Source organism: Delphinapterus leucas, chromosome 19 (genome assembly GCF_059928025.1).
Source record: "Delphinapterus leucas isolate spDelLeu-1000000601 "Yukka" chromosome 19, BTC_Dleu_Yukka2, whole genome shotgun sequence".
In the NCBI taxonomy this organism is placed as follows: Eukaryota; Metazoa; Chordata; class Mammalia; order Artiodactyla; family Monodontidae; genus Delphinapterus; species Delphinapterus leucas.
The window spans coordinates 43,269,276-43,282,158 of record NC_143147.1 but is presented as its reverse complement, the minus strand read 5'-3'; the positions used below and the strand labels follow the sequence as shown (position 1 = coordinate 43,282,158).

General features: G+C 37.8%; 1 protein-coding gene across 3 annotated transcripts in view; it reads right to left on the bottom strand.

Moving 5' to 3' along the window:
* The window catches only part of USP32 (ubiquitin specific peptidase 32), a 205,304-nt gene that overhangs the window by 82,400 nt on the left and 110,021 nt on the right, over window positions 1-12,883 (bottom strand). For all 3 annotated transcript variants that reach the window (XM_022552654.3, XM_022552655.2, XM_089900979.1), the window contains exons 4-5: window positions 10,838-10,956; window positions 4,569-4,728 (exon numbers count right to left, since the gene is read on the bottom strand). In XM_022552654.3, the coding sequence (XP_022408362.2) occupies window positions 4,569-4,728; window positions 10,838-10,956 (279 nt within the window). The remainder of the gene's footprint in view (window positions 1-4,568; window positions 4,729-10,837; window positions 10,957-12,883) is intronic.

Genomic DNA, 12,883 nt, shown 5'->3' with positions numbered 1-12,883 from the left:
TTTGATACACTGAACTAAATTTGTAAAAAGCTGATTAAGACAAATTACATTTTGAGTTTATAGTCTGTGGCTCCAAATTCCAACACTATGTAGTGCTAAATAACCATGAACAAAATGGGTGGGGAAAGGCTATTACAAGAAAAAGCCTAATGACTAGTTAGTCTTAGAAAGTAGGATCTTCTTTCAGATATCAATAATAATAATAATAAACTTGTACCAAACTATTTCAAACATTTAACTATACAGAACATGTTTATGTTCTCTATATATGTTCTCTCATTCTGAATATCAAAATGTTTAAAAATTAACTTGTCATTAAAAACACTATATATTTGACGAAAAAAATCTTTTTAGGAAATCTAACCTTAGGTATTTAAACAGCAAATTATAAAAGAAAAATATATCAGTCTTGATAAAAATCTAGTTAAGATCTACTCAAGCATAAAAACTTGGACTTTTGGCTAAAGTTCTAATTCAGGGAATTCCCTGGCAGTCCAGTGGTTAGAACTCAGTGCTTTCACTACTGAGGACCCAGGTTCAATCCCTGGTTGGAGAACTAAAATCCTGCAAGGCGGTGCAGCCAAAAAAAGTTCTAATTCAATTTCTTAAACTTAAATAAAAGGTAAGGTAACAATAGTTTGGAATCTGAAGTTCTAAAAACTGTACTGGCCATGACAAAGTCTAAAATCTTGTCTAAATCAAATCAGTTAGTTATTCTAACTCTGTATTGAATACAAATAGCGCCCCAGTTTCATTTGTGATTTACACGAAAGAGAAAAAATTTGATTAAACGTGGCAGTATGTTCAACTTACTGTGACTTCAAATTTTACTTTATAATCGTATGTGAAAAAGTAATTAAAGGCATCTGCACTCTAACATAAATGTTATTTACAAGTGAAAAATTATAACTCCTTTTTGTTTCCTAGATACCTTGGGTCATTACACAAATTTAAATGGAGTCAGTGATGCTTTAAAATAAATATTTTCTGCTTACTTATAAATCAGTTAATAACATTCTCTATTTTTATCCTGTGTTTCCACATTCCTGACACATTATTTGAAGTTTAATGTACCAAATATTCTTTGAGTGAAAGAGCCTGCAAAGACATCCACAGAAGCTGAGAATTTATAAATAATATGATAAATCACAGACATCAGAATGTAAACCTACCCATGTCAGAATTTCTGTAAGAAATTTAGCAGTAATTCTGACTTTGTCATAATGCTTTCATAGGAAAGTTCACTAAGAAAGGAGCCATTTGCTGAAGCCAGCAGCAAATGAGTTGTCTGTTGTGCTAGTTTATTTTTGTTCTTTATTTTTATAAATTCTAAAATAAAAGAAAGCAAACTGGTAAGAAAAACACTTTCTTCCCACAGACATGGATGAGTTAATCTTTGTACTGATCTACAGTCCTCTCTTAGAAAACTGCTTGCTCCCAAAACAATTACTCTCTGGAGAAAGTGGGATGAAGCTCACTGACATTCCCAAGCCAAGTGTTCACTAATACAAAAGGATGCAGGGAATTCCTTGATGATCCAGTGGTTAGCACTCCATGCTTCCACTGCAGGGGGCACGGGTTTGATCCCTGGTCAGGGAACTAAGATCCCTCATGCAGCGCACGCAGGGCCCAGCCAAAAAAAAAAAAAGAGGATGCATATTCATTGTAAAGCACCTACCTATTCTATACCAGGCATAATGCTGAGTCCCTTAAAAAAGGTACTATCTCATGTATTCCTGAAGGGTAGCACCATATACCACCCCAAACATGCCACTTTAGCATAAGGGTTATTTTGAGTTGAAGGCAATTGAGAAGAAGCTGATACAAAAAAAAAGCTCTCCAGCTCCCCCTATTAGCCTAATTTATAAAGATGTCTTACCTGCCCTTCTACCAGGAAGAAGTTAATCAACAGAGACCACTCTAGATACTTATCAACCTGGAGATAGCACCAAAGGAAATAATCTACATAACAAACCTTATTAACCAGCCATGTCAATCAACAGTTTCTCCATGTATTTGCCTTCCCACAATGTGCCATCCCTAGCAGCTCAAAGTCCTTTTCTTTTGTCTTGTCACATCTCCATAAAATTATTGCTCTTTGCTAAGATGCTATATAAGCTCAAGCTCTAACCACCCCTTCGAGTTACTCATCACTGAAAGTTCTGGTACATAAGTAAGTTAGTTAAGTATCAATAGTAAGAAAGTAAGCTTATGTTTTTTTCTTGTTATCTTTGTTAGTCTAATTTAAAGGGCCCCACCCAATGAAACCAAGATAAGTAGAGGAAAATACTTTTCCTTCCCCACACTCCTTACAACATATCTATGAGGTACAGTTGTATCATTATCCCTGTTTTCCAGATGAAAAAAGAAGTTCATAGAGATTAAATTTCCCGCAGCTACATGAATAATAAGTAGCAGGGCTAGAGTGTCTGACTCAGAGTCCGAAGAACTCCTAAATACCACATGAGTATTATTTCTTAAAAAAAAAAAAAAAAATATATATATATATATTCAGGCGGGGGCACTGAAAAGTAGGAACATCAAATTCATTGCCTATTCATGCCAGAATTTATCTGTCAGAACTTCTGGTGACAATGGAATGAAAATGAGAGGGAAAGTAGCTGGTGTATAACTAGTAGCCAACTCATAAATTATATGAACAAATAGATACAAATAGCACTTGATACCCAAGGTCCTCTACTCAGTCAACAAATACTTATTTAAGGCTTGACACAGGGTGAATAAAAAAATAATACAGACTCTCTATGATTTAAGAGAGATGACATGTACAAATAAATGGAATGCTATAAATAATTATAATACAAGGACAAAAGTGATAAGGTCATTCAAGAAGGGTACAAAAATGGTGTTATGAGAGTTCAGAGGAAGGAGAGATGATTTCTCACAGGAAGGCAAGAAAATGTTTTATGAAAACCAAGCAGCATGTGATTTAAGTCTTCAAAGATGACTAAGGTTTATAGGGAGAATAAAAGGGAAAGGCATTCATTCTAGTGTTAAGGAGTAGCATAAGCAAAAGCCCAGTGTAGGTACAATTCTGTAACCATAGGAAAGAAGAACAGTAGAAGTTAACACTTAGGCCTGTGTTGTGGAGGACTAAATACTGTCCCTCAAAAATTCATTATCACCTGCAATCACAGAATGTGACCTTATTGGAAATAGGGTCTTTGCTGATGTAATGAATTAAGGCCCTTGAGTTAAAATCATCCTGAATATAGACTGGGCCCTAAATCCAATGACTGGTGTCCTTAAAAGAAGAGGAGAGGACATAGACACACACAGAGAGAAGGCCATGGGAAGACGGAGGCAGAGATTGGAGTTATGCTGCTACAGGCCAAGCAAAGCCTGGGGTCACCAGAAGCTGGGAGAGACAAGGAAAGATTCTTCCCTAGGGCCTTCAGGAGGAAAAAGGCTCTGTTAACACTTTGATTTCAGCTTCCAGAACTGTGAGAGAATACATTTCTGTTTTTTCAGTTTACAGATTGTGGTAATTTGTTACAGCTGCCCTAGGAAACTAATACAGCTTGGTTAAGGACAATTAGTAGAGGGCTACTGTGAAATAGTAATATTGACCCTGGTTCCTGCTAATATTTGCTCTTTGACCAAATTCCTGTAATTTCCTGAGTGATAGGAATCTCTGACACAGAGCTCCTAAATTCTTCGCAATTTTCTGGGTGATAGGAATCTTTTGTTTTAATGTCTGAGATGACTTTTGGTAAGCTCTTAGAAAGGGTCTGGTCACTAGAAAGACCAAGCCATAATTAGAAACTCGGAACTTTCAGCCCCATTCCCCATTCTCTGGAGAGGGAAGATGAACTAGAAATGTAGTTAATAATCAGGCATACTTATGTAATAAGCCTGCACAAAAATCCCCAAAGCACAGGGTCTGGAGAGCTTCTAGATTGGTAAACACATCTACATGCCAGAAGAATTGGGGCATCACAGCTCCACAGGGACAGAAGTTCCTGTGTTTGGGGCCCTTCCAGATCCTGCCCTATGTATCTGTTCATCTGTATCCTTCAACATATCCTTTATTATATAATGAATCAGTAAATGTAACTGTTTCCTGAAGTTCTGTGAACTGTTCTAGTAAATTACCAAACCCAAGAAGGGGGTCATGGGAAGTCTCATTTATAGGTGGTTGGTCAGAAGCACAGGTCACAATCTGGACTTGGCGTCTGAAGTGGGGAGCAGAGGGGCAGTCTTTCGAGACTGAGCCCTAAAACTGTGGGGTCTGTGCTAACCCCAGGTAGACAGTGTCAGACTGAACTGAGATGCAGGACACCCAGTTGGTATCCATAGAGCACTGGAGAATTGCTTGGTGTGGGGAAAAAAAAAAAACACCCCACACATTTGGAGTACAAAAGTATTCAGTGAGTAGACAAAAGAGAGAGTTTTCCTTTTCAGCTATGTACTCAAGCCTCCAGTATTCCATTTTACTATACTTTGGAAGAAAAAACCCACTGATAAAAGGCATATTCTCATATTCTCGTATTACCAGGCAATTGTATTAAAAAGTGAACAGAACACAATGAAATGCCATTACTTACAATGTGTGACTCCAGCCAGAGTTTGGTAGAAAGTGGGAGTATCACTATCATCAGTGAGGGTCACATATACACCTCCAGACAGTAGCCAACGAGAGAAGGTAAAAGCATCTTTGTTTAGAAGAAGCCAATTTCTAAACTTTTCATAGTTTACCTTTTCGCCCTAAAATTAAAACAAGAAAACATAGGTTTAGTCAAATTTTAAGGTACCCACTTGGAACTTATACAACTTGAAATTTGCATTTAATTGACATTTACCTTTCTACTATCTATAAAGGAAGAATTATCTAAATATCACTATAGGCTATATACCTGGAAATAAAATTTTTCAAATATAATTGTACTTCAGAACTTTCATTTGCATAAAATCTATATGCTAATTGCAAATTATTTCATCAATTCATTAAAGCAGTGCATTTCTACTAATAAGTCACATTTTATTTGCTAAGGTATATCCTGAAATCAGTAAACTGAATTTCTTTCAATATTTAATAAAACCAACTTTTCACTTGCTTCATCCCTCTTCTTCAGTACTTCAATTGGTCAGAATTAGCATATTTTAATTAAATATGTATGGAATTTAAATACTCTTTTAATTTCATTAGCAAATTAAAATCTATCCAGGAGTCCTCCTCCAAAAGACATCACTGAAAACATGTATTCACAAGTCAACTAGAATACAAAAAGAAGCAAGGAGATTTCTATTTCTTTGCTTTCTTTCCAAGTATTTGTCTTGCTAAATCTCTGGAGAAAAAAAGTATCCAGGCTGAGAAAGAACATCATATAGCTGTGTAAGTCAATCTCTTTGACGGGAAGACAAGAGGACCCAGGTAGAGGGAGGGCCAGATGTATCTATGAGAAAAAAGGCAGAAGCAACACATAGAAATACAATGAAGAATGACACTCAGGAGCCTAGCAGCTGTAATCCTGATGGAGATATTAAGGGATACAAATAACTTAGAACCTAAAAGAGTTATGGTAGAAATAATTTCTATATTGTTAGTAGCATCCTATTAAGTATAGCAACATGCTTAAGCCTCATGGTTTCAGAACACTTAACAGTGCAAACCAAGCGATCAAGACAACATTGGAAGTCTTGTTTTTCTACATGGAAGAATATGGCATTCAGACTTGCTGCAGGGATGTGAGGACATTGCCAACATGTTTAGAGAATCATAGCCATGTTCTTTCTCTACCCCACATTTAGTCTAGAAAGAGGGTTTGCAGTATAAACCCTACAAGCTGATGCAAGGGCACCACCTATGCCCTGTAGTCTACTAATTTTTACAAGTTAACATCTCTGACATTGGGAAAAGTCTGAAAACCAATAATACCCTTCAATTGTAACTCGCAGGTTTTTTGTTCTTTATAATACATAAAGGCGCATCTTATTAATCGATGGCATCTTAGATTCAGTTGAACGTGGTAGTTTCAATGGTTTCAGTGAAGCTAAGATGTTGTTATAAGATGCACCTTCATGTACCATTAAGAAAGAAAGAAGCTGCCTATTATTCTACCACCTTCACATATAGGTAATATTTATTGAGTATTTACAATGCCCTAAGCACCATTCTAAATATTTTTATATTCATTTAATCCTCAAGCAACCCTCTATAGGAGATACTATGATCCCCATTTTACACACGAGAAAATTGAGGCTCCAAAAAGTTATGCATTCAGGGTTATACCGTGGCAGAGATAGGATTGAACCCAGGTAGTCAAGGCTCCAAAGTCTCTGTGCCTAAACTATACACTTCACTGCCTGGCCGACTTAGTGAAATATAAAGCAATCTCTGAAATCCACTTGCCCATTGGGATCACTCCATATAGCTGGTAGCACCAAAATTCCATCTGCCAAACCTGACTTTTTATGTTTTTGAATCATGGCTCTAAATAAGGGAAGTAAAGGGAAAGTCTCCTTTTATAAACTGTCATAATAGCAGTCTAGAAAAAAGAATTTCCAGTACTATAAAAGGCAACTAAAAATAAACAGACTTGGGCTTCCCTGGTGGCGCAGTGGTTGAGAGTCCGTCTGCCGACGCAGGGGACACGGGTTCGTGCCCCGGTCTGGGAAGATCCCACATGCTGCGGAGCGGCTAGGCCCGTGAGCCGTGGCCGCTGAGCCTGCGCATCCGGAGCCTGTGCTCCGCAATGGGAGAGGCCACAACAGTGAGAGGCCCGCGTACCGCAAAAAAAAAATAAAAATAAACAAACTTCTGAAACTGATACATCTTTGAAGAACAATGTAAAATACGAATTTCCACCTTGAGAATCAACAACCAAAAACATTCAGTAAGAAAAAACCAATATAACTCCTATGTGGATTTCCTTCATTTCAAGTTACTGAAACATGGTAACTTGAAAAGCAAAGGTCTGGATCACATCACACACATTACTCAGAAATTACAGCAGATAAATACATCAAATAGTTGAATTAGGTAAAATTAGCCCATTTACAGTCTTGTTTTTTTGTTTTTTTAAAATCAACCTTGAGTACCTAATGATTTAAACAGCTATACACTAGTATCCCAAAACCTAGGCCTCTCATTTCTTTGATCCTCCCTCTTCCATAGGTCTTGTCCTTCATACAAGACTAACCCAACCATTTATTACCATAGTCTTATATTGATATTTTTATTATAAATCCATTCCCTTTCCAATAAATGCAGTTTTAAGCATTCCACTCTCCCTGTCACAATTTCCTCTTATGAGCACACTCCTAGTATCCTGACTCCAGTGATTTTTTAACTCCACAGGACCTACACCAATCACCTACACTTCACGTTGTCAAATCTAATGATCACTTCTCAGTGATCAAAGGACAACTCACTTGATCTTTCGGCTTATTTGATGTCGTTAAATACTCCTTCCTCTTGAAACATTTTTATCTCTTGGCTTCTAGGACACCATTCTCTTTCGTTCCTCCTCACAAGCTATTCCTTAGGCTCCTGTTTTGATTCTTCATCATCTCGCCATACGTCAGAGTACAGGACTCAGTCTTCCAATCCATTTTCTATCTTAATTCACTTCTAGATGACCTCATCCACATCTATAAGCCAACAAATCCTTTCCTCTGAACTCCAACTTATATGTCAAAAAGCACAGTTACCACTCCACCCGAATGTCTAATATGATTCTCTAATTATGTCTTAAACTTCTCTTGCTTTTGAAACCTCCAACTTCCATCTCCTATAGCATTAGCCATCTCAGTTAATGGCAACTCCATTCATTTACTAAATCAAGCGAAACACCTTAATTATCCTTTTCTCTTTCACTCACAGCCCATCATCAATACAAGAAATGGTCCTGTCAACTCCACCTTCAAAATAAATGCAGAATCTGAAAAGTCTCATCACCTCACTGTTACACCATGACCTCTTCCCTGGATTATTCAGATACCTTAATCAGACTCTGTTCAGTGTACTTTCTACAAAAGAGCCAAAATGATGATGTTTAAAATGTAATCAGGACTTCCCTGGTGGTGCAGTGGTTAAGAATCCACCTGCCAATGCAGGGGACACGGGTTTGAGCCCTGGTCCAGGAAGATCCCACATGCTGCGGAGCAACTAAGTGCATGTTTCACAACTACTGAGCCTGTGTTCTAGAGTCCGCGAGCCACAACTACTGAAGCCTGTGCGCCCTAGAGCCTATGCTCCGCAACAAGAGAAGCCACCACAATCAGAAGCCAATGCATCGCGACAAAGAGTAGCCTTTGCTCGCTGCAACTAGAGAAAGCCCGCGCACAGCAACGGAGACCCAACTCAGCCAAAAAAGAAAAAAAAGTAATTAAACAACAGCAACAAAAACTCATATATTTTCCTGCTCAAATACCTCTAAAGATTTCTATCTCACTCAGGGTGAAAGCTGAAGAACTCACACTGTCCTACAGGGCCGTGTGTAATCTCCCTACCCCATCCCACCCCCTCCCCCAACCTCTGTAGCTTCATTTCCTACTATTCCCTTGCTCATTCCATTCCAGCTAAATTGACCTCTTCTTGTTCCTTGAACAAGTCAAGCACACTTCCCCTGAGGGCTTTTGCTATATTCTCTTCATGAAAAATGCTTTCCTTAGATATCCCCGTGGGTTTTCTCTCTCACTTCCTTAAAATTCTTTGTTCAAATGTCACTTTCTCTGATAAGCCTCTCCTAACTATACTATACAAAATACCTACACTTGGCTACCTCCTCTCCATCACCACCTACGCCCTGTAGTCTACTTTATTCTTCCCTATAGCACTAATTATTATCTAATATATGTACCTGCTATTGTGCCTAAATTATAAGAGAACTGGGTGGCTAACCACATTTAATCCCCATCTATAAAATGGTAATGTCTGCATAAACCTTATTAAAATGAAAAAAAATAGGAACTTCCCTGGTATCCAGTGGTAAAGAATCCACCTTCCAATGCAGGGGATACCCGTTCAATCCTTGGTCAGGGAACTAAGACCCCACATGCCGCGGGGCAACTAAGGCTGCGCGTCTCATCTAGAGGCCGTGTGCCACAAACTACAGAGCCCACGTGCCCTGGAGCCTGCGTGCCACAACTAGAGAGAGAAAACCCTCACACCACAACTAGAGAGAAGCCCGCATGCCTCAACAAAAGATCCCGCATGCCGCAACTAAGACCCAACATGGCAAAATAAACAAATAAATATTAAAAAAAAAATATATATATATATAATTCTCCCCAGAAATGAGCAAAGCACTTAACATCTCTGTGAAAAATTCAAGTAATCAGGCCTGTAAAGATGAGATCAGTTTTTTTTTTTCTGGTCAGCAAATTTTATTAGGGGAAAAAAAAATGATCTAGTTTGTCTTGAGGTACTGAAATACCATCACAGCAACTTCCAGTCAATAAGTAAGAACCAAAAATGCAGGAGGACAATCCTTCTGCACCAAACACACAGAAATGTTTAGTAAATGTAACACCATAACTACTACCAAAAACTGCTTAGCCAAGCTCAAAAGCAAGAAAGGGAAATCTCCAGGTGCTATCAACACAGAGGAAACTTAAAGCCAGAGTGATGAAAAGCTAAAGGTAAAGCCAGAGAGTCCAAAGAGATATAAGAACCACACACATGGGCTCCCCTGGTGGCGCAGTGGTTGAGAATCCGTCTGCCAATGCAGGGGACATGGGTTCGATCCCTGGTCTGGGAAGATCCCACATGCTGCAGAGCAACTAAGCCCGTGAGCCACAACTACCGAGCCTGTGCTCTAGAGCCTGTGAGCCACAACTACTGAGCCTGCATGCCACAACTACTGAAGCCCGTGTGCCTAGAGCCTGTGCTCCACAATGAGAGAAGCCACCACAATGAGAAGCCCACGCACTGCAAGGAAGAGTAGCCCCCCGCTCGCTGCAACTAGAGAAAGCGCGCGCACAGCAACGAAGACCCAACACAGCCAAAATAAATGAATAAATAAAATAAATTTATATTAAAAAAAAAAGAACCACATATGGCTGGGGTATTAACAATCAATGCTTATATAGTTAGGAAGGTGACTAAACTAAATTGAATTAAAACTCTCTGAATAAAACCAAGAGCAGTGAAAGTGAAATGGAAGTGGGTCAAATAGCCACCCATAAGAAATCACACAGCACTGAGTGCTGCAGGAAAGAATCAGAAACTTGTAAAAGGACTTTACTCTGCCATCTCTTGGGACTTTTCCCATATTAGCAGACCTCTGAAAAGAAATAAAAGAATTTTCTCTGTTAAAGATACACATTTTCTGTTGTTAAAGTTTTTTTTACAATGAAAATATATTATTTATGAAAACAGGAAAATGACAAATTTTTAAAACCCAAATATTTCACTATGCAAATCAATTAAGTAAAATAAATGATAAAATAGGCATTGATGGATCATAGAGGTCACCTATGGCTCAAGGCCAATGAGTGATATATCTATATGCTCATGATGAAAAGCAATGAGCACCACAACCTAAGCAATGCTGTTTCTGCAGGATCACCTGTGTGTGTGTCTGTATGTGTGCTGGTGTGACAGTGGGGGAGTATGTTTCATTATACCGTTAAGTATAGACAGTTGCCTTTATTGGGAATTGGGAATTTTCAGATGCACAAACACTGCAGTAGTAAGTGTCATGCACCTTTGAGCATAGCATACAAATCGTTAAAGCATCAACCATTAAATAGAAAAATGTCAAGAATATGCTACACATAAACATCTATTCATCACAGCTAAATTCATTATACAACTAAGAGTTAATACTTTGTCCACAGGGAGGGATGAAATGTAAATCTTTAAATATACCTCTGAGAAACACTTCCTGAGTGTATCTGGGACTTTACCATCCACCACATGGAGCATTCTTTCCATTTCTTCCCGTATAACATAGCTCCCGGATTCACTTGCAAAAAGACTAAAAATGTCTAGGAGAAAGAAAGAATAAAGTAATTTTATCATAGATTAAATGTACTCTGGTGGAAGTAGGGAGGGAAGAGATAGGTAACAATTATTGAGTGATTACTAGTGCCAAGCACTTTATAAATATATAATTTAATTTATTCCTTAAAAAAACAATGCTAATTAAAACAGGAATGTGGTATCTTTTCAAATACCAAATTTGCAAAAATGTTTAGGTGTGACAATACCAAGCGTTAGCAATAAACTGGGATAAACAGGAACTCTTATATACTGTTAATGAGTATAGATTACTGTAACACTTCAGAGAACACCTTGCCAAAATCTAGTAAAGATGAATATTTATGCTAGAAATTCAATTTCTAGGCAACTCTACCTCCACTTGTAAGAAACTCTCATACATACATGCATAAGGTACAACATACACTGAAATATTCTTCGTAATAGCAAAATTTAGGAAAGAAAAGATAAATGTCTATCAACAAAAAAAAATAGGTAACCTGAGACACACACACACACAATGAAATACTATATAGCAGTTAGAATAAAGGAACCAAGTGTTTCAACATGGGTAAATATCAATAATATTCAGGGGAAAAAGCAAATTGCAAAACCTGTATAGTATACAATCTATTTTAAAAGTTTTAAACCTGTAAAACAGTTGAAGATATGTTTAAGGATACATACAAATGTCATAAATGTATAAAGACCTGCATGAGGAATGAAAGATCACCAATATCATGAGAGTGGTTACTTCTGTCAAGGGAAGAATGTGGATGGCAACATGGAGGGATACTGAGAAAGAGCCTCACCTTGGCTATAATCTTTTATTTCTTAAAAAACAAGTTCTGGGACAAATATGACACAATGGTAAGAAATAATAAAGCTGGGTGGAAGTACATACTACATGTACGTTTGAAATATTACTGTTAAGAGTTGAACTGCATCCCCACAAAAGACATGCTGAAATCCTAACCTCCAAGTACCTGAGAATATGACCTTATTTGTAAAGATAGGAGATAGAAAGATAGAAGAGACATTCCATCCCTCTGAAGGCCCAGTGGGTTCCATTGCCTGCCCTCCCACATGTCATGGCTGATTCTCTTAAGGGGAATATTTGCTAGAAGCCTCTGACCATCTGTTATGGGTTAAATTATATTCCCCCGCTCCAAAAGATGTTGAAGTCTTAACCTCAGTACCCATGATTGTGACCTTATTTGAAACAGGGTCTCTGCAGATATAATCAAGTTAAGATGAGGTCATTAGGGTGGGTCTTAACCCAATATGATTAATTATAAGAAGACAAGACAGAAACAGTGGGAAGAAAGCCACATGATGAGATGGAAAGAGATTGGAGTGATGCAACTGCAAGCCAAGGAATACCAAGGATTGAGGGCTACCACCAGAAGTTAGGTAAAAAGAAGCATTCTTTCCTGTAGATTTCAGAGGGAGTAAGGCCCTGCTAACATCTTAATGTTGGACTTCTAGCCTCCAGACTGTGAGATAATAAATTTCTGTTGTTTTGAGCCACCCAGTTTGTGGTACTTTGCTACAGCTGCCCTAGGAAACTAATACAATTGTATAATAAAAATGATTTAAAATTTTAAATATATGTGTTTATGACCCTCAAATTGGTTATTTTTATTTATTGGCTACCTGGAGCCAGAGTATGTGTTTGTTGGTAGAGGGATGTTAATCTGAAAAAATCAGGATCTCAGTTAAATTCCAATACATAAAATTGGGTTTAGGGATATGTTCATTATCTTGATTGTGATAATGTGGACATATACATGTCTGAAAACACCAAAATGTACACTCTTTAAATACGTACATTTTATTGTATATCAATTATACCTCAGCAAAACTGTAAAAAAGGAAACAGCTGAAGAACAACAGTCTAAATTCAGAAATGAGAAAGAAGATTCTGAGAGATTT